Source organism: Botryllus schlosseri, chromosome 4 (assembly GCF_051294905.1).
Source record: "Botryllus schlosseri isolate E-star chromosome 4, Bs_hap1, whole genome shotgun sequence".
NCBI classification, from domain to species: domain Eukaryota; kingdom Metazoa; phylum Chordata; class Ascidiacea; order Stolidobranchia; family Styelidae; genus Botryllus; species Botryllus schlosseri.
Genome location: NC_137239.1, coordinates 212,576 through 235,172, shown reverse-complemented (window position 1 = coordinate 235,172; position 22,597 = coordinate 212,576). Strand labels below are relative to the sequence as shown.

The following is a 22,597-nucleotide window of genomic DNA, read 5'->3' as shown; positions in this document are numbered from 1 at the left end:
TCTGCTATTAAATATTCTACTTTATGGTCGTATACGAAGATCTGGGATAAATGGGGCTGGTCCCTGGATAGTCAATGCGTCAGAACTGTTGTTTAAGTCATCATCAACTTTCGCGGTTATGCTAATCAATTTTGGTTGGGCTTGCAATTGTACCTGATGTCATAAATAATTTCGAGAATTACCTCGCAGGCCACACCTAACCTTCTCGTGTGCCAAATTTGGCCTGCGTGCCACGGGCTGGCCGCACCTGATCTGTATGGGCCCAGTAAACACAGTACAGACCAAAGATGTAGAAAGCCGAGCCCGATATAGTAGATATTAGATCTCGGCAGGTCGTAGAAAGGGGGATTTTGTGTCGACTCAATTCAATGTCTTTTCAATGTCCTTCAATAATGTAAATATTGTGCAGATGCTACAGCCTTTAAACATGGTGAGTAGAATGTAGATCCTACATTAAAAGAATATCCTGATATAATAACCTGTTTTCTACCACTGGGCATAACCTGATCACGGCTGCGTACACACACACACACCACATTATCTACTACATATTAATCACATTTGCGGTAATTTAATTCAAAACGAATTGGCAAGTAAATAATGCCGGTGTAAAAAATGAAACGAACGAAATTACTTGTAGGGCCAAGTAGCAATGAATGAAACTATGAGAACAGTCAGTAATCAGGTTTCATCGTCTGATGATGATAATCCCTCTGGCGTTTTCTTTTCAACACCCTGTAGAAATAAAATGAAAATGACGATTATTAGCTAAGACATTCGTACTGCGAAAATGGCAGAGGTAGCAAGTAACGAATGACTCCTACATTTTTTTCACCCATACTTACTAAAATGGATTTGATTCTGGACTATTTCCACTCAAGTTTTCAAGTTTTTATAATAATAAAATATTTTTTATTATTATATGACTAGAGGACTGACTTCAATCGCCCCTTCTACTTGATTATCAAGATCAACGATGACTACTTCAGCAATCTTTGAAAACAGCCACCAACACAAAAAGAATTCTTGACTAAAATTTCTTCACATTCTGTCAAAAATGATCAATTCAACTATCCAAATGAATAAGCAGCTAGTTGGAGAGATATATACTCAAGTCTAGAAAGTGGAATGATACTCTTCCTGGAAAGCTGAAGACCTAACAATATTGTGTACAGAGAACAAAACATTTGAGTGGCGGCACTGGTATAGACATTAACAAATTATTAGAATTGACAGCAAGATAACCAGCAAGACATTAAAATGAGAATTAATGCAGTTTCTTAGGCTGTAGTGATACTCAGCCAGTAATCGACCTAGCAGAGAGCAAAACGTTGTAAAAAAGCGAGCAAAACCTCCAACAAATGATACGATAAAACATTAGAATCGACAGTCTTACTAGAAGCAGAATAACAATCATGAGGGGTTAGAGAACAGAAGCCCGGGAAGTGACCATCAGAAATTACTGCATACTGGCCGAACAAATCCATGACCACTAACAAATCGTCTTTTAATAGTCAATATTGATACCAAATGACACCACCCCTATTTCACCGCAACATTTAGCAAATACAGCGCTGGAGTCAACCTTATAAAGCGCTAGCCAAACGCCCATTAGTTTTCACACCTACTACTTCGCGCTTCGCGGATGGAAATACGCATTAAAGCGAATGGACGCGACTTGTCACACTCTTGCTATTTCTGCTCCCTTTTTCTCTTCCTTCCTCTTGAGGAGAGAAACAGTCGGCCGCGTTTACGGATCGTGAATTCCCGGCTTAAGGGTGATTCTTCCTCCAATGGTCAGCACCTTGAAAATTGAGAACACTGTTGTTGCAAAATGCATAACAATTTGAAAGTTACATCATTCTAATTATTCCAGTTATGGCCGTGAATCGTTACAAGTGCGGTAACCATAAGAATTATTACTATACTTCAACTACAAATACAATATATTGTATAAAATAATTACTAATTCTTTTACGTTGATCGAGTCCCAAATGGATGAAATATGTCAAAGAATTTGCTAAATTTTTTTGTATAATTTGACAGATTCCGAAATCTTCTCAAAGTGCACCTTTCAAAAATTTGATATCAAGACTCCCAACATTTTACAATTCGAAGCTTGATGGCTTAACCAATACAAGCGAACAGTTTGTATCGCAATTGACAATTATGTAGAGAACGCTGCGAGACATGTCCGTAGGCATACCCTAAAACGTTTCTCTGACATGGACATTAGGGCTCTTAAAAAATGACTTTTTTTCTCAAATCGTTCTTGCTACTTGATAAAATTGTTAGGTTACCTAATTCAAGCCTACACACCAAATTTGGTTCAATTCCAACCAGTAGCCGCATTGCTACAGGAAAAGAAAGTTTCTATTTATTATATAAAAATAAATAGAAAAAATTTGAAAATTTTCTGTTCACCCCATGAAAGTGTTAGGTTATGTATAGAAACGATGTTCATCAAATTTGGTTCGATTCAAACAAGTGGAAGCGGAGTTATTGACATCGAAAAATTCGGATTTTAATAAAATAGTATTTACGGTGGGCACCACTATAATAAATAATTAAAGAATTGTGTCACGCTGTCATACTGTTTTACGCAACCGTTGTTATGCACTGCATTGTTGCTGTGTTCTGGCTCCATTGATGTTATTTCTAAATTCGACATTAATGCGTCATAATTCTCCATCTGGTTTTGAATTCAACTGTGTTTTGCTTCCTTTATGGTGCCGGTAGCTCTTTAATAGGCACGCGAAAAGTTTTCCGGGTTTCAATAACGTTTATCATGAAGGTACTTTTGAAAGCAGTATTAAAATTTTGTACCACCAACCAGTTATTTAATTACTATTTATCTTCAAAGTAAATGCTCATTGCATGAAGCAGGGTTGTAAGACTCAAGTCAGGATTTTCTGTTGACTCGACTTGACTCAGGTCATCTTCTCAAAGTACTGAAATGACTCGACTCATTGCGCATGACTTGAGACTCAGACGGCCAAGACCGACATTTCATGATTTCAAAGAATAGTACAGCAAATCGCTATTGGGATATCGTCTATTAATACTGGTATTTGAAAATGCGGCCAGAAACTGCTAAAAGTAAGGAAAATTCGTATATTATAAATGCGACCCACTCGATATCACAAACATTATATAAAAAGTTCGTTTAACAAGACTTAAATTGGAAACTGAGCAGCTAACACAATGACTCTGACTCGAGTCATAATACCATAACTCGGACTCGGATCTCTGCTCGCTGACTTGGACTCGGACTTGACTCGGTGGTGAATTGAAAATGACTCGAGTCAAAACTATAAAAGTGAGATTGACTTGCGACTCGGAGCCTTGTGACTTGGTTAAAACCCTGGCATGAAGCCTCAATAGTTACATGAGTGGGGCGACTAGACAAAGAACACAGTGACATTTGCAGCATATCATGAATGTCTCTTACTATATGTGATCTTGTTCAAATGGAGGTTGATGAAAGCGTATTTCCCATTCTTTCCGACTCTGCTATAATTTCACCAGACTGGCAACCTTCTTCATGATGCTTTTTGCTGACTGACCAATATTGTCGCCGCCAACGGTACGAGTGCAAATGTCTGATATGTCAATATAGGAACAGAATTAGTTGACTGTTCATGACCGTCCACGTTCAGAGTTGCATCTCAAAATGCTAAAATAAGCCTAAATATAATCCAAGCAATACGATCGTCCACTTTGACTGACTGAATTTCTAAAAATAATAAACATAACACCTTGATAGCTTCCACATCTGACGTTTATATATACCGTCTGCTATCGGCAAGCATTTGAAAATAACAAAACAGATTCAACATACCACATCTCTTGCAAAGGCTTTTGCTTTCATTCAATATGTCATCAAACTTCTTTAAATCCTCCTTTGTGGTGAGTGGCTTCGTTTTATCATATACAATCTATGGCGGAATAAAAGTTTCGGATAAGTTCTAAAACGAACACAATTTTCCACACAAAAGTCAATTGCCACACGAAATGCCAAATGCTACGGTCCCATTTTACGTGGTAACGTAGTGGTACCCCTAAACACCAATGAATTGCGGGTTCGAGCCTGACACGTCGACTCCATAATTCCTACCGAAGTGTTGGCCGTTTATCTAGGGTCCTCCTCGCCATCTGATCCGCATAGCCATGTCTTAAAAAGCCTAGGAGTGGGCCGTGCTATAAGTGGGCAGATGGTTGCCGATGAACTCGGCACTTGGTGAATTCGGCCCTCGGGAAATTTTGTAATGAAGTGTATTAACAGCTATTAATATGAATTATTAAACTAATAATAGCAGGGTTGTAATGACTCGAGTCATGACTCGACTCGAGTCAGACTCGAGTCACGATTTTTTTATGACTCGACTTGACTTGAGTCATTTTCTTGAAATGGGAAAATGACTCGACTCGACTCGAGTCAATATTTGGATTGAATCGACTTGTACTCGAGTCATTACGTTTGACTCGACCCAAGTCATTTACTCGGCTTATTTTATATGACTTGAAGATGAAGAAATTTGCGAAACATAATGGCTAGATCAACGCATCCGACGAATTCTGACGACATCGCTATTTGTCACCACTGCTTTCGCTTTACTTGTCTGATATCAGATATGCCGCCGTAAAAACATAGCAATGCATGGTACAAAATCGTCCAGTGATGAAGAGGTAATAGATCCTCCGCAATTAAAGTACTCAACACTTTTCAATTATACAAGCAAACAATTGAATCAAAGTTCAATTAGAGCCAATGAAATGACTCAGATGATGAAAAGACTGACAAGCTCATGTCTAGATTTGAAAGCGATGATTCTTTGCATTTTTGGGCGACCAGAAAGAATGAGTATTCAATGCTCTTCAGTGTGGTTCAAAAATGCTTGTCAATTCCTGCATCTAGTGCAGTAGTTCTCAACCGCCGGTCCGCGACGACTTTCCTGCCGGTCCGCCAGGTATTTTACAATTTTATACAATAATTCCAAGATGCAATATGTTGAAGGCTTGTCCATTGATAGCTGACAAGCTGACAAGCTGACTCTCTAAATGCGCAATTTGCACGAAGTTCGTTTTGCATTCATTCATTTTGGGCAATATGACTAGCCTAGGACGTATAGTAACTGCCGCACTACAAACCCCTAATTGATAGGGGCCGAGCTTGAAGGGGGCCCAAAGTTATTTCGTGAATGAACATAAATTCTAGATTTTTTGTGTCACTAAATAAATTGAATATTGGGTGCTCGTCCGCCAAGAAATACGCATGATTTGCAAGATCAGGCATTTTCGGCGTCAGCTATTGCCGCGCCACGACGCACCTACACATGATGAAGTTTGGGCTAACACAGGACTGCGAAAAGTGGGCCAAAAATTTTGCAGCGAGGAAACGTGGCCGAAAACGACTGCCATTATGTAGTCCAAAAACCTCGATATACATGTCAAATTGTCCATAGGCACCTACATGGCTGGACCCGAATTTCGCTGTCCTGGCAATCTCTACCCAACAGCAAAAACGCCACCCACAAATAAAAGTTTTTTTCCAGTGAAGAAATAGCAATTTGGAATCGTGTGCCTCTTTTAGCTTAGCACGCTTGGGCGATTTCAATATCTATTCACTATATAACAGACAATAAGGTCATGAAATAATGACATGCAACGAAGTAATTATTGCATCAGTCCAGCCCGAATAAGTTTAATTTGATTTCGTGCCATAAATTTTCCACGACGACATCTCACTCGGCTCTTCCGAAGAATCTGATAATTCTGAGAGGATAAAAAAATTATAGCAATATGTACGCAATTGCCAATATTATTGACGGATTCGGTCATGAATTATAGAAAATTTCCGCGCTTCGGCTGCGTAAACTCTCTGCCTGCACTTAGTAGAATGGATGTGCTCACGTGGTGGTGAAAGCATCCATCTAGCTGTGGGGCCCACGACTAACGATTTTCGGGGGGTTGACTGACGACGTGCCTTCTCGAAACGGTTTTGTGTATATGGCTATTGACCAGCAGGTATAGCTGTTGCCAGGTGTTTTCGTGCGGCGCATTGTATCCATAGTAGCATGAGTAGCCTACGCTTGATGGTATTGAGCAATGAACATTCAGCAAGTTATAGCTCGACAAGGCGCTTAATTCGACTCCAAAACACTTCTTCTCTCGATATTGTCGAAGAAATTCTTTCATATAATATAATTACATAGTAGTAAGCCGACTATTTTTTCATATCCAAAACATTCTACTCTAATAACTTCACTTTTTCTAGTTCGAATTGAGTCAAATTTGTTATGAATCATATTTTTACCCAATGTAACAATATCATGAGACAGCCGGTAAAATTCGAAAATCTCTATTTGTAATTAGTCTAAAATTTTCTTTCATAGCATTGCTTTCTACTGGTTGGAATTGAGCCAAATTTGATTTTTTAGACAATCTATCAATTTTAAGAAGTAGCCAGAAAATTTGAAAAAAATGTTTTTGAACAGCCCCATTGTACAATTATTTCTCCAATGCTGTAACTGCGATGTAGTCTGTAATGCAATTGGGAAAACCTTTAGTATAATCAAAAGGTATCTGCTCTGTTTTCACTGCACAATGCACATAGTTGCATGCACGCTATTACAGCATGCTGGCCTGTTGTAAATACCTCTACATACACATGCATCTATTGATTCTCTATCAACTAGTATCTTGACGTGAATTTGTTGGTTCTCTATCAGATAGTATGTAGACGTGAATTCGTTGGTTCTCTATCAGCTATTCGTGAGCTATCGTCGATGTGCTCATAATAAAAACTGAATGCTAGTATTGGTGATGTATCAGACTGACAAGATAGATATTTGATTTTAAGTTCTAAGATTAGTAAAGTTATCTTTAACATCGGTAAATGAGGCCAGGACCTGTCCGTTATCTGCCTAAATAAACACGTGCCAAGACTCTGATAGGGACAAAATGAGCATGTTTCGCAAACAAGTAATTCGATATCACCCAAGCAGGATTGAAAACATGAGTTGAACATGACTTCAATACTGTGACTTGGACTCGACTCGAGTCATAACACCATGACTGGGACTTGACCCTTCAAACGGTGACTTGGACTCAGACTCGAGTCTGTGATGAATTGAAAATGACTCGACTCGACTCGAGTCAAAACCACAAAAGTATGATTGACTCGTGACTCGGAACCATGTGACTTGGTTACAACCCTGAATAATAGTATTATAAAGTGATTCGTCAATCTTGTGAGGAGGTCAGGGCATCCGTAGATCACGCAGTCACGGCGTGATTAGATCACGGATTGCGTAGCCGCGGGAAATAACGCAGCGCTCATATACCGACCACACTGTAAAAAATAAAGGTGGGTTTTTGGCTAAAATGGAGGAAGAAACTATAATCCTTCCTTTTACGAGAGGTAGAGTATGCCATACACCTGTCAAGAAGGTATAATACATTTTCCTACCTCCAGAAATACATATTCCACCTCCCAAAACCCTCCTATAAAGTGATATATACGATACATTACTTTATAGGAGGGTTTTGGGAGGTGGAAGATATATCCATTAGAAAACATATCCATCGATCTATCCATTAGAAAACAATGTTCTCCCTTCGTTTTATTGCGTGAGGATGTCACCGGTGTTGTATATTCGTGTTGTTGCTCTAAGGTCGAACAGTTTTGTTTTCTTCTGATATATATGATCTTCATTATATATATATTCACTCTTTCGGTAATCTCGCATGTTCAACGAGCATGGCTAATAGTTTTATTCAGAGGATAACTAAATAAGTGAGATGTTGTACGTTTAGGAATATGATTATCGATGCGCGACTTCTAGAATATTTCAGCGATTCAAATTTTACGTCATCGCGCCGGACAAACATTTGACGCGCAACAGGTCGCAGCCAGGCATAGTTCGCTCTTTCTGTATGGTAAATGCCGTAAATATATAGGAATTGTGACTGACTTAGGTAGCGGGTTAAAGGTATATACGCAGTAGCATATAGCTTATGGGGTATTTCGAATTGCCTGTAGTATATGGCGCCTAGAGTTGTTTGACTTTCTGCAAACAGGTGTAGACAACTATATAGAAAAGTTTCTGCTTTTACAGGCTAGAATTAGAGCTAAACCGTTTTTTCCGAATTAGATTACAATTATATTGCTGGCGTTTCGCTCTAATTTAGTGAAATTAGACCACTATAATTATCAAGTTGTCCAAGTCGCTTCAAACATCTGAATTACCGGTACCTATACCTACGGTATATCATAATATTTATGCTTGAATTTTCTAGGTATATAAGTCATATAGATAGGCTACATACCTGTAGAACACTGATTCGTGATTTTATAAAAGATGGTACAAGAATGGACATTTTCAACTTGATGTTGATTAATGGAGCAAAATTTGATATTTGAGTGCAATTATATATACCTCGAATCCAGTGACAAGATTATTAATCGTTGAAACCAAACGCAGCTTGTTTATGTTGGCCCAGAGAATTTGGCTAGCCAGACCATATTGATAGAATATGGTCACAGTAAGATAATATTTTGGGCTAATTTACATGAACTTTCCAACATTTGATTTGATATGTCCGCTAAAACAGCTGTTATTCTGCTTTCGAATAAGACCTAAATTGCTGATTTCAATGATAACTGTGTTTGTCAAAGGCTGTAAAGGTAATTTCTTTTCCATGTTAGATGTTTGTTTGTTTGTTTGTGGTGTTTATGGTGGTGGTTCGACTACACTGGTCATTTTACACCAGGCCGGTTCTTATTATTATCATTCCGTATCTGCCTGATTACCAGTGAACTCGGCACTTAGTGAATTCGGCCGCACAAACTCGACACTTGGTGAATTCGGCCGTGGTAGATCTCGTAGCGGTACCGGTCACCATGATTGGTTACTGGAATGTTTGCCGGTGAACTTGGCAATTTGAGTGGTTGTCAATGTTGTACGGGGGTCAGGGCATGCGTAGATCACACAGTCACGGCGTGATTAGATCACAGATTGCGTAATCGCGGGAAATAACACGACGCTCTTCACTTGGGGAATTTGGCCCTTGGAGGAATTGGCACTAGAACACCTTCGCATTAGAAATGCATTTAATATGAATGAACAGTATCAAAAAGGAAATTTAAACGTGTCGTGGCTCGCGGTAGATCTCGTAATCTTGGGATCCTTCAACCCTGTTATCGAGACACCCTAACCCCAGAGTGGAATCGTCTCTCCAAAGGCAAAAAATAATTTATTTTGACGTGATCATGCGAAACATTTGTTGATGAGGAGCACTGGCTTGTTGTGATCGATAAACGAAGAAGCGCCGCTTGATCTTCCACAGTTTAATTGAAAAAGTTGTAATGTGTACAATGACAAAATCTTATCATCAAATTGTCAAGAAAATTTGTCGAAGTTCTGGAAATTTCAAAAATATCAGCTTGACAGTCTCTAGTCGTTTGATGCAACGAAAATGTTGGGAAATGATGGCTCGAAACTGCTTGTATGACTGTCCACCAAATATTAACATTGAGAAAGTTATGGTTTCAACGCTACCAAATTTTTATCGCGGCTTATTAGGCGCTGAAATTTTGCAAAATGACCAAATGAACATTGGTAAATCCAAAATATTTGATGATGGTTTTAACAAGTACGAATCTCGTGGCATATATCTTGTGGACGAAAACGATGATGGTCCTATATTTTGTAAAGTCGAATACATTTACTTATTGCCAAGCAATGGAAAATATTGGGAAAATTAATCGAATCAATATATTTCTCTCGTCATCTGCATTGTTACTGTGTTCGCGAAACTGATCGTTACCATGCTTTTTTGCCGAATGAATTGATCTACCAAAGACCTTTTGATGTTTACTCAATCAATGACTCCAAGTTCATAAGACTTCATCATTGCGTATGCCTGTCACCTGACAGTGATATATAAACATTTGTTATTCAATCCGTCTCTTTAGATGACAATGAACTTGGTAGCTAAATTATGGGTACATTCCAAGCGGATAAAAGTCGACAATGTCTCTGAGATACGGAGTGCAGTTTATGAAGTCTATAAAGATAAACTGCGTGGTCGTCAATTCTTGATCAAGTATTACGACAAATCAATTGAAGATTTTATTGACCTTGATGAAGACGCAAATATTAAAGACAAAGGTCAAATAAAAGTGGAAGTTCTAGAACAACACCAAATAATCAAAGGTAAGCCCATAGTGTATTATTTATGCTTCAAATTTACACATTGCCTGCTGCAAGGTTATTAAATCTTCAAATACTGCAGAGGTCTCAAACATGCGGGTGTTGTTTGTTCTCTTTATCGATGTTATTATCCGTGACGATTAGGGTAGGCCTAGTAGGTAGTAGCACGCTCTACAGCTGTAACACCAATGAATTATTCGCCGATTGGACATTATATTCCTTGGGTTCTTAACCAGAGTCCGTATAGACCCCATCAGGGTACGAAGCACCACATCAGGGTGTGCGAGATGAATTGTGGAATTAGGCCTATATGCTGTGGAATATGTTCTTGGCCAATTAATTCAACTGGAAAATAGTCTTCGCGCTGCGTGCGATTTTATGTCAATGCGCTTTCTGATTCAAAAAAATAGGTAACATCAGAAATTGTGTTGAAAATGGACAGGGGCTACGAGAAATCTCATTGGAAGTACAAGGGGTACGATCGCTAATAAGATTAAGAAGCAATGCTATTACGATGGCTCAATAATGATTATATTTCAGTTGTTATTGATATGTTCCAATAATAATCGAAGGCAAAATCTAACGCTGATTTAATTTGAAGTTGGCAATGACAATACCAATAGCCTAAACTTATCATGACTTTATCAAAACCAGGATTAGGCTACACCTCTCAAATGTCTGATATCAGATCATTCTTCATTAGATTATAAAATATTCTATATAAAATTGTGGCACGTCACAGGTCCACTAGTTACAATATTATAACCCAACAGTTTTACGATGTCATGATGCAAACTCTCGTATGATGTATATATAACTCATTAATTAAAAAATTATGCCCGCACAAAAACAATTTTATTCAAATATTTGAAACTGTGATGTTTTCCGTGTCAAGCGTGAATTTTCGCTGGGTCGGGAGATTTGCTCGTGTCCACCGGGCACTCTGATGAAATTCACAGATGCTACGTACGTCGTACATATTGGAAGATCACGCCTGGGACCGCTGAACTATATAATCTATGACACTCTATTCATTACAGAACTCGTTCCACAACTTCATGTTGAGACCCCTCTGAAAATGCTGCCGCCACTTGGTGCCTCTGCTGACAAGGAAAAGCAGATTCCCTTGGCTTCAGTTCATCGGATAGTGCTGGTTTGTATAATATTATAGTATTGTACAATATTATAGATTCTTCATGGGTTATAGTTGCATCATGCATCTTTTTAGATCTATGCTCACAGGAGGATCGTGTCAGTGTGATGTCAGACATTCCTGTTTTGGGGTGCGGCAGTTATGGTCCTGGTAAGAATATAACTTATTATCACCATGTTGAAATATATTGAGAAAAAGTAATTGAATTTTTGTACGCATTTTCTCAATTTTTATTTTTGGCACTTTTGGCATCTGGCTTTGACCAGGCCTGCCTTAATGTATAGCATAGCTCTCATTTGCTAGATGTTTATGCACAATATCACACATCAGAATATATAGTAAAGGAGTTTCATTCCTTTATTAAGATGTAATGAAGCCATCACCAGCTACCAACACGCCGCTCATCAAACCTACCGTAAGTGAATGGAAGGCGAAACTTCTTGTCAGTGATTCTGGAACATTTGCCTGGTGTGCACATCACCAATGCTGTGAAGACCAAACTCCGTGCAATGCACCACCAAATAAAATCTTTTGAGTAATGACGTCTTGAATTGTTAATAATAAATCCAATGTCATGTCAACATGTGATGCATTATATATGTATGTTGCTGTTTGACGAGGATATGCGTATGCCGTATATAGGATGGGTTGGTACCGGATAGAGGTGTGAAATTACCCACCTCGGGGATAAGGTAGAAAAATACCTACCTGTGAAATAAGGTAGAAAATTTTCCTCCTGTTTGTAAGGTAATCCTTGAACCTCCTCTAAAGGAGGGCACAGTTTTTACAGTGCACGCGCGGTCTGCTTGGAATCGATGGCGTGGGTGACGGGCCTGTGTCGTGTAAGTTTTGAGAAGATGGATCTTGGCGTTGTATGCGAGATCGAAAATGTGGAAGATCAAGCGGCGCTTCTTCGTTTATCGATCACGACAAGCCAGTATTCGGTGGCGAGATAGCGCAGTGGTATAATCCGCGGCTGCAACACCAATGGGTGCGGGTTCGAGTCCGACCGAGGTCGACTTCCGAATTCCGATACCTAAGTGTTGGAGGTTTACCTAGGCTCCTCCTCGCCACCTCATCAGCGTAAGCGGTGTCTTACAAAAGCCTAGAGGTGGGCCGTGCTATAAGTCGGCAGTTACGGATATTAAGAAGAATATCGGCCTGGTGTAAATGACCATAGTAGTCGACAAACACCATGAATACCCCAAAAACGAAAGAACGAACAAGCCAGTGTTCCTCATCAACAAATGTTTCGCATGATCACGTCAAAATAAATTATTTTTTGCCTTTGGACAGACGATTCCACTCTGGGGTTAGGGTGTCTCGATAACAGGGTCGAAGGATCCCAGGATTAGGAGATCTACCGCGAGCCACGACACGTTTAAATTTTCTTTTTGATACTGTTCATTCACATTAAATGCATTTCTAATGCGAAGGTGTTCTAGTGCCAATTCACCAAGTGAAGAGCGTTGCGTTATTTCCCGCGATTACGCAATCTGTGATCTACGCATGCCCTGACCCCCGTACAACATTGACAACCACTCAAAGTGCCAAGTTCACCGGCAAACATCCCAGTAACCAATCATGGCGACCGGTACCGCTACGAGATCTACCACGGCCGAATTCACCAAGTGCCGAGTTTGTGCGGCCGAATTCACTAAGTGCTGAGTTCACTGGTAATCGGGCAGATACGGAATGATAATAATAAGAACCGGCCTGGTGTAAAATGACCAGTGTAGTCGAACCACCACCATGATCACCACAAACAAACAAACAAACAAACAAACATTTAACATGGAAAAGAAATTACCTTTACAGCCTTTGACAAACACAGTTACCATTGAAATCAGCAATTTAGGTCGAAAAACACCGTGAATACCACAACAAGTAGACCACGCGTGCTTGATATGCAAAATTTCCCGAGGGCCGGGTTCTCCAAGGGCCGGGTTCACCGAGGGCCGAGTTGGTAGGGACGGGTTCTCCAAGGGACAGGTTCTCTGGTAATCTCAGATATGACTAGTTTAAAAATCCGAGCGCACCTGGTTCATTTTGTAATGCGAACTCACCTTGACACAGTCAATATGTGGAGTGATCGTATTACGGCGCCTATGTAGTTCGTGAGTCGTATGCACATTTACTGGACACGGCGCAATCATCAGATGTCAGCAACCGAACCGAACCAATGCTTGATCAAAAGACGCTGAACAAGCGAGCTGGTAATGACATCTGTTTCAGGCGGATCTTGCGTGATGTTAAAAATCGAATTACTATGCAGGCCAAAACTGACATATTATTTCTCAAAATTATCTAACAAGCTCGGTTTCTAGGAACCCTGCTTATCTGAAATGACTAGTTTGAAAATCCGAGCGCACCCGGTGCATTTTGTAATGCAAACTCACCTTAACACAATCAATATGTGGAGTGATCGTATTAAGGGCGCCTATGTAGTTCGTGAGTCGTATGTACATTTACTGGACATGGCACAATCATCAGAACTCAGCAACCGAACCAATGCTTAATCTACAGACGTTGAACAAACCACCGGTGGAGAGCTGATAATCACATCTGTTTTCGGCGGATCTTGCGTGATGCCAAAAATCGAATCATGATGCAGGCCAAAACTCACATATTATTTCTCAAAATTATCTAAAAAGGTCGGTGACTAGGAAACCTGCTTGTCAGATATGACTAGTTTACAAATCCGAGCGCACCCGGTGCATTTTGTAATGCAAACTCACCTTAACACAATCAATTTGAGGAGTGATCGTATTACGGGCGGCTATGTAGTTCGTGAGTCGTATGTACTTTTACTGGACACGGCGCAATCATCAGAACTCAGCAACCGAACCAATGCTTGATCTACAGACGCTGAACAAACCATCGGTGGCGAGCTGATAATCACATCTGTTTAGGGCGGTTCTTGCGTAATGTGAAAAATCGAATCACGATGCAGGCCAAAACTCACATACTATTTCTCAAAATTATCTAGCAAGCTCGGTTACTAGGAAGCCTGCTTATCAAATATGACTCGTTTAAAAATCCGAGCGCACCCGGTGCATTTTGCAATGCGAACTCACCTTAACACAATCAATTTGTGGAGTGATCGTATCACGGGCGCCTATATTGTTCGTGAGTCGTATGTACATTTACTGGACACGGCGCAATCATCAGAAGTCAGCAACCGAACCAATGTTTGCTTTGGGGTATTCATGGTGTTTGTCGACTACTTTGGTCATTTACACCAGGCCGATATTCTTCTTATTTTCCGTAACTGCCGACTTATAGCACGGCGGTAGCACGGCCCACCTCTAGGATTTTTGTAAGACACCGCTTACACGGATGATATGGCGAGGAAGAGCCTAGGTAAACCTCCAACACTTAGGTATCGGAATTCAGAAGTCGACCTCGGTCGGACTCGAACCCGCACCCATTGGTGTTGCAGCCGCGGATCATACCACTGCGCTATCTCGCCACGACTCCCGAACTACATAGGCGCCCGTAATACGATCACTCCACATATTGATTGTGTTAAGGTGAGTTCGCATTACAAAATGTACCGTGTGCGCTCGGATTTTTATACTATTCATATCTGAGAAGCAGGCTTCCTAGTAACCGAGCGTGCTAGATTATTTTGAGAAATAATATGTGAGTTTTGGCCTGCATCGTGATTCGATTTTTAACATCAAGCAAGATCCACCCGAAACAGATGTGATTATCAGCTCGCTCGTTCAGCGAGTGGCGAGATAGCGCAGTGGTATGATCCGCGGCTGCAACACCAATGGGTGCGGGTTCGAGTCCGACCGAGGTCGACTTCTGAATTCCGATACCTAAGTGTTGGAGGTTTACCTAGGCTCCTGCTCGCCATATCATCCGTGTAAGCGGTGTCTTACAAAAATCCTAGAGGTGGGCCGTGCTACCGCCGTGCTATAAGTCGGCAGTTACGGAAAATAAGAAGAATATCGGCCTGGTGTAAATGACCAAAGTAGTCGACAAACACCATGAATACCGTCGGTTACAAGGAAGCCTGCTTATCAGATATGGCTAGTTTAAAAATCCGAGCGCACCCGGTGCATTTTGTAATGCGAGCTCACCTTAACACAATCAATATGTGGAGTGATCGTATTACGGGCGCCTATGTAGTTCGTGAGTCGTATGCACATTTGCTGGTCAGAAGTCCGCAACGGAACCAAAGCGTGATCTACGGACGTTGAACGAGCGAGCTGATAATCACATCTGTTTAGGGCGGTTCTTGCGTAATGTGAAAAATCGAATCTCGATGCAGGCCAAAACTCACATATTATTTCTCAAAATTATCTAACAAGGTCTGTTACTAGGAAGACTGCTTGTCAGATATGACTAGTTTAAAAATCCGAGCGCACCCGGTGCATTTTGTAATGCGAACTCACCTTAACACAATCAATATGTGGAGTGATCGTATTACGGGCGCCTATGTAGTTCGTGAGTCGTGTGTACATTTACTGGACACGGTGCAATCATCAGATGTCAGCAACCGAACCAATGCTTGATCTACATACGCTGAACGAGCGAGCTGATAATCACATCTGTTACGGGCGGATCTTGCTTGATGTTAAAAATCGAATCACGATGCAGGCCAAAACTCACATATTATTTCTCAAAATAATCTAGCACGCTCGGTTACTAGGAAGCCTGCTTATCAGATATGACTAGTTTAAAAATCCGAGCGCACCCGGTGCATTTTGTAATGCGAACTCACCTTAACACAATCAATTTGTGGAGTGGTCGTATTACGGGCGCCTATGTAGTTCGTGAGTCGTATGTACATTGACTGGACACGGCGCAATCATCAGATGTCAGCAACCGAACCAATGCTTGATCTACAGACGCTGAACGAGCGAGCTGATAATCACATCTGTTTCGGGCGGATCTTGCGTGATGTTAAAAATCGAATCACGATGCAGGCCAAAACTCACATATTATTTCTCAAAATTATCTAACAAGGTCGGTTACTAGGAAGACTGCTTGTCAGATATGACTAGTTTAAAAATCCGAGCGCACCCGGTGCATTTTGTAATGCGAACTCACCTTAACACAATCAATTTGTGGAGTGATCGTATTACGGGCGCCTATGTAGTTCGTGAGTCGTATGTACATTTACTGGACACGGCGCAATCATCAGATGTCAGCAACCGAACCAATGCTTGATCTACAGACGCTGAACGAGCGAGCTGATAATCACATCTGTTTCGGCCGGATCTTGCGTGATGTTAAAAATCGAATCACGATGCAGGCCAAAACTCACATATTATTTCTCAAAATTATCTAACAAGGTCGGTGACTAGGAAGCCTGCTTGTCAGATATGACTAGTTTAAAAATCCGAGCACACCCGGTGCATTTTGTAATGCGAACCCACCTTAACACAATCAAGATGTGGAGTGATAGTATTACGGGCGCCTATATAGTTCGTGAGTCGTATGCACATTTACTGGACACGGCTCAATCATCAGATATCAGCAACCGAACCGAACCAATGCTTGATCTAAAGACGCTGAACGAGTGAGCTGGTAATCACATCTGTTTCAGGCGGATCTTGAGTGATGTTGAAAATCGAATCACGATGCAGGCCAAAACTCACTCATTATTTCTCAAAATTACCTAGCCAGCTCGGTTATTAGGAAGCCTGTTTATCAGATATGACTAGTTTAAAAATCCGAGCGCACCCGGTTCATTTTGTAATGCGAACTCACCTTAACACAATCAATATGTGGGGTGATCGTATTACGGGCGCCTATGTAGTTCGTGAGTCGTATGTACATTTACTGGACACAGCGCAATCATCAGAACTCAGCAACCGAACCAATGCTTAATCTACAGACGTTGAACAAACCATCGGTGGAGAGCTGATAATCACATCTGTTTCCGGCGGATCTTGCGTGATGACAAAAATCGAATTAGGATGCAGGCCAAAACTCACATATTATTTCTCAAAATAATCTAGCACTCTCGGTTACTAGGAAGCCTGCTTATCAGATATGACTAGTTTAAAAATCCGAGCGCACCCGGTGCATTTTGTAATGCGAACTCACCTTAACACAATCAATTTGTGGAGTGATCGTATTACGGGCGCCTATGTAGTTCGTGAGTCGTATGTACATTTACTGGACACGGCGCAATCATCAGATGTCAGCAACCGAACCAATGCTTGATCTACAGACGCTGAACGAGCGAGCTGATAATCACATCTGTTTCGGGCGGATCTTGCGTGATGTTAAAAATCGAATCACGATGCAGGCCAAAACTCACATATTATTTCTCAAAATAATCAAGCACGCTCGGTTACGAGGAAGCCTGCTTATCAGATATGACTAGTTTAAAAACCGAGCGCACCCGGTTCATTTTGTAATGCGAACTCACCTTAACACAATCAATATGTGAAGTGATCGTATTACGGGCGCCTATGTAGTTCGTGAGTCGTATGTACATTTACTGGACACGGCGCAATCATCAGAACTCAGCAACCGAACCAATGCTTCATCTACAGACGTTGAACAAACCATCGGTGGAGAGCTGATAATCACATCTGTTTCCGGCGGATCTTGCTCGATGCCAAAAATCGAATTAGGATGCAGGCCAAAACTCACATATTATTTCTCAAAATTATCTAACAAGGTTGGTTACTAGGAAGACTGCTTGTCAGATATGACTAGTTTAAAAATCCGAGCGCACCCGGTGGATTTTGTAATGCGAACTCACCTTAACACAATCAATATGTGGAGTGATCGTATTACGGGCGCCTATGTAGTTCGTGAGTCGTATGCACATTTGCTGGACACGGCGCAATCATCAGAAGTCCGCAACGGAACCAAAGCGTGATCTACGGACGTTGAACGAGCGAGGTGATAATCACATCTGTTTAGGGCGGTTCTTGCGTAATGTGAAAAATCGAATCTCGATGCAGGCCAAAACTCACATATTATTTCTCAAAATTATCTAACAAGGTCTGTTACTAGGAAGACTGCTTGTCAGATATGACTAGTTTAAAAATCCGAGCGCACCCGGTGCATTTTGTAATGCGAACTCACCTTAACACAATCAGTTTGTGGAGTGATCGTATTACGGGCGCCTATGTAGTTCGTGAGTCGTATGTACATTTACTGGACACGGTGCAATCATCAGATGTCAGCAACCGAACCAATGCTTGATCTACATACGCTGAACGAGCGAGCTGATAATCACATCTGTTACGGGCGGATGTTGCTTGATGTTAAAAATCGAATCACGATGCAGGCCAAAACTCACATATTGTTTCTCAAAATAATCTAGCACGCTCGGTTACTAGGAAGCCTGCTTATCAGATATGACTAGTTTAAAAATCCGAGCGCACCCGGTGCATTTTGTAATGCGAACTCACCTTAACACAATCAATTTGTGGAGTGATCGTATTACGGGCGCCTATGTAGTTCGTGAGTCGTATGTACATTTACTGGACACGGCGCAATCATCAGATGTCAGCAACCGAACCAATGCTTGATCTACAGACGCTGAACGAGCGAGCTGATAATCACATCTGTTTCGGCCGGATCTTGCGTGATGTTAAAAATCGAATCACGATGCAGGCCAAAACTCACATATTATTTCTCAAAATAATCAAGCACGCTCGGTTACTAGGAAGCCTGCTTTTCAGATATGAATAGTTTAAAAATCCGAGCGCACCCGGTGCATTTTGTAATGCAAACTCACCTTAACACAATCAACATGTGGAGTGATCGTATAACTGGCGCCTATGCAGTTCGTTAGTCGTATGTACATTTACTGGACACGGCGCAATCATCAGATGTCAGCAAACGATCCAATTCTTGATCTACAGACGCTGAACGAGCGAGCTGATAATCACATCTGTTTCGGGCGGATCTTGCGTGATGTTCAAAATCGAATCATGATGCAGGCCAAAACTCACATATTATTTCTCAAAATTATCTAACAAGGTCGGTGACTAGGAAGCCTGCTTGTCAGATATGACTAGTTTAAAAATCCGAGCACACCCGGTGCATTTTGTAATGCGAACCCACCTTAACACAATCAAGATGTGGAGTGATAGTATTACGGGCGCCTATATAGTTCGTGAGTCGTATGCACATTTACTGGACACGGCTCAATCATCAGATATCAGCAACCGAACCGAACCAATGCTTGATCTAAAGACGCTGAACGAGTGAGCTGGTAATCACATCTGTTTCAGGCGGATCTTGAGTGATGTTGAAAATCGAATCACGATGCAGGCCAAAACTCACTCATTATTTCTCAAAATTATCTAGCCAGCTCGGTTATTAGGAAGCCTGTTTATCAGATATGACTAGTTTAAAAATCCGAGCGCACCCGGTTCATTTTGTAATGCGAACTCACCTTAACACAATCAATATGTGGGGTGATCGTATTACGGGCGCCTATGTAGTTCGTGAGTCGTATGTACATTTACTGGACACAGCGCAATCATCAGAACTCAGCAACCGAACCAATGCTTAATCTACAGACGTTGAACAAACCATCGGTGGAGAGCTGATAATCACATCTGTTTCCGGCGGATCTTGCGTGATGCCAAAAATCGAATTAGGATGCAGGCCAAAACTCACATATTATTTCTCAAAATTATCTAACAAGGTCAGTTACTAGGAAGACTGCTTGTCAGATATGACTAGTTTAAAAATCCGAGCGCACCCGGTGGATTTTGTAATGCGAGCTCACCTTAAAACAATCAATATGTGGGGTGATCGTATTACGGGCGCATATGTAGTTCGTGAGTCGTATGTACATTTACTGGACACAGCGCAATCATCAGAACTCAGCAACCGAACCAATGCTTAATCTACAGACGTTGAACAAACCATCGGTGGAGAGCTGATAATCACATCTGTTTCAGGCGGATCTTGAGTGATGTTGAAAATCGAATCACGATGCAGGCCAAAACTCACTCATTATTTCTCAAAATTATCTAGCCAGCTCGGTTATTAGGAAGCCTGTTTATCAGATATGACTAGTTTAAAAATCCGAGCGCACCCGGTTCATTTTGTAATGCGAGCTCACCTTAAAACAATCAATATGTGGGGTGATCGTATTACGGGCGCATATGTAGTTCGTGAGTCGTATGTACATTTACTGGACACAGCGCAATCATCAGAACTCAGCAACCGAACCAATGCTTAATCTACAGACGTTGAACAAACCATCGGTGGAGAGCTGATAATCACATCTGTTTCCGGCGGATCTTGCGTGATGCCAAAAATCGAATTAGGATGCAGGCCAAAACTCACATATTATTTCTCAAAATTATCTAACAAGGTCAGTTACTAGGAAGACTGCTTGTCAGATATGACTAGTTTAAAAATCCGAGCGCCATTTTGTAATGCGAATTCACCTTAACACAATCAATATGTGGAGTGATCGTATTACGGGCGCCTATGTAGTTCGTGAGTCGTATGCACATTTGCTGGACACGGAGCAATCATCAGAAGTCCGCAACCGAACCAATGCGTGATCTACAGACGTTGAACGAGCGAGCTGATAATCACATCTGTTTAGGGCGGTTCTTGCGTAATGTGAAAAATCGAATCTCGATGCAGGCCAAAACTCACATATTATTTCTCAAAATTATCTAACAAGGTCGGTTACTAGGAAGACTGCTTGTCAGATATTACTAGTTTAAAATTCCGAACGCACCCGGTGCATTTTGTAATGCGAACTCACCTTAACACAATCAATTTGTGGATGATCGTATTACGGGCGCCTATGTAGTTCGTGAGTCGTATGTACATTTACTGGACACGGCGCAATCATCAGATGTCAGCAACCGAACCAATGCTTGATCTACAGACGCTGAACGAGCGAGCTGATGATCACATCTTTTTCGGGCGGATCTTGCGTGATGTTAAAAATCGAATCACGATGCAGGCCAAAACTCACATATTATTTCTCAAAATAATCAAGCACGCTCGGTTACGAGGAAGCCTGCTTTTCAGATATGAATAGTTTAAAAATCCGAGCGCACCCGGTGCATTTTGTAATGCAAACTCACCTTAACACAATCAACATGTGGAGTGATCGTATAACTGGCGCCTATGTAGTTCGTGAGTCGTATGTACATTTACTGGACACGGCGCAATCATCAGATGTCAGCAACCGAACCGAACCAATGCTTGATCTAAAGACGCTGAACGAGTGAGCTGGTAATCACATCTGTTTCGGGCGGATCTTGCGTGATGTTCAAAATCGAAACATGATGCAGGCCAAATCTCACATATTATTTCTCAAAATTATCTAACAAGGTCGGTGACTAGGAAGCCTGCTTGTCAGATATGACTAGTTTAAAAATCCGAGCACACCCGGTGCATTTTGTAATGCGAACCCACCTTAACACAATCAAGATGTGGAGTGATAGTATTACGGGCGCCTATATAGTTCGTGAGTCGTATGCACATTTACTGGACACGGCTCAATCATCAGATATCAGCAACCGAACCGAACCAATGCTTGATCTAAAGACGCTGAACGAGTGAGCTGGTAATCACATCTGTTTCAGGCGGATCTTGAGTGATGTTGAAAATCGAATCACGATGCAGGCCAAAACTCACTCATTATTTCTCAAAATTATCTAGCCAGCTCGGTTATTAGGAAGCCTGTTTATCAGATATGACTAGTTTAAAAATCCGAGCGCACCCGGTTCATTTTGTAATGCGAGCTCACCTTAAAACAATCAATATGTGGGGTGATCGTATTACGGGCGCATATGTAGTTCGTGAGTCGTATGTACATTTACTGGACACAGCGCAATCATCAGAACTCAGCAACCGAACCAATGCTTAATCTACAGACGTTGAACAAACCATCGGTGGAGAGCTGATAATCACATCTGTTTCCGGGGATCTTGCGTGATGCCAAAAATCGAATTAGGATGCAGGCCAAAACTCACATATTATTTCTCAAAATAATCTAGCACGCTCGGTTACTAGGAAGCCTGCTTATCAGATATGACTAGTTTAAAAATCCGAGCGCACCCGGTGCATTTTGTAATGCGAACTCACCTTAACACAATCAATTTGTGGAGTGGTCGTATTACGGGCGCCTATGTAGTTCGTGAGTCGTATGTACATTGACTGGACACGGCGCAATCATCAGATGTCAGCAACCGAACCAATGCTTGATCTACAGACGCTGAACGAGCGAGCTGATAATCACATCTGTTTCGGGCGGATC

At 41.2% G+C, this 22,597-nt stretch overlaps 1 protein-coding gene and 1 long non-coding RNA gene across 4 annotated transcripts in view; one reads left to right on the top strand and one right to left on the bottom strand.

The window, feature by feature from the left end:
* Positions 1-555: 555 nt before the first annotated feature.
* LOC145437863 (uncharacterized) overlaps positions 556-22,597 on the bottom strand; it is a 113,760-nt gene continuing 91,718 nt past the window's right edge. Inside the window, exons 1-5 of one of the 3 annotated variants that reach the window (XR_013914754.1) lie at positions 13,181-13,753; positions 3,842-3,938; positions 3,452-3,602; positions 1,625-1,804; positions 556-735 (exon numbers count right to left, since the gene is read on the bottom strand). This is a non-coding gene — a long non-coding RNA (uncharacterized LOC145437863). Of the gene's footprint in view, positions 736-1,624; positions 1,805-3,451; positions 3,603-3,841; positions 4,046-13,180; positions 13,754-22,597 lie in introns of those variants that run through there. The other 2 variants (XR_013914753.1, XR_013914752.1) reach the window with 2 other exon arrangements.
* LOC145437862 (uncharacterized) lies at positions 9,981-12,653 on the top strand. Its single transcript, XM_080315213.1, has 4 exons — positions 9,981-10,220; positions 11,258-11,370; positions 11,446-11,520; positions 11,736-12,653. Exons 1-3 carry the CDS (start codon positions 9,986-9,988, stop codon positions 11,476-11,478), a joined length of 381 nt encoding a protein of 126 aa, XP_080171339.1. The 5' UTR covers positions 9,981-9,985; the 3' UTR covers positions 11,479-11,520; positions 11,736-12,653.

Excerpts from the sequence above, each read along its gene's own strand:
- LOC145437862 (XM_080315213.1), top strand. The coding sequence starts at position 9,986 with ATGAACTTGGTAGCTAAATTATGGGTACATTCCAAGCGGATAAAAGTC. Across the intron at positions 10,221-11,257 it reads ACAACACCAAATAATCAAAG|AACTCGTTCCACAACTTCAT; the intron begins GTAAGCCCATAG and ends TATTCATTACAG. Across the intron at positions 11,371-11,445 it reads CAGTTCATCGGATAGTGCTG|ATCTATGCTCACAGGAGGAT; the intron begins GTTTGTATAATA and ends GCATCTTTTTAG.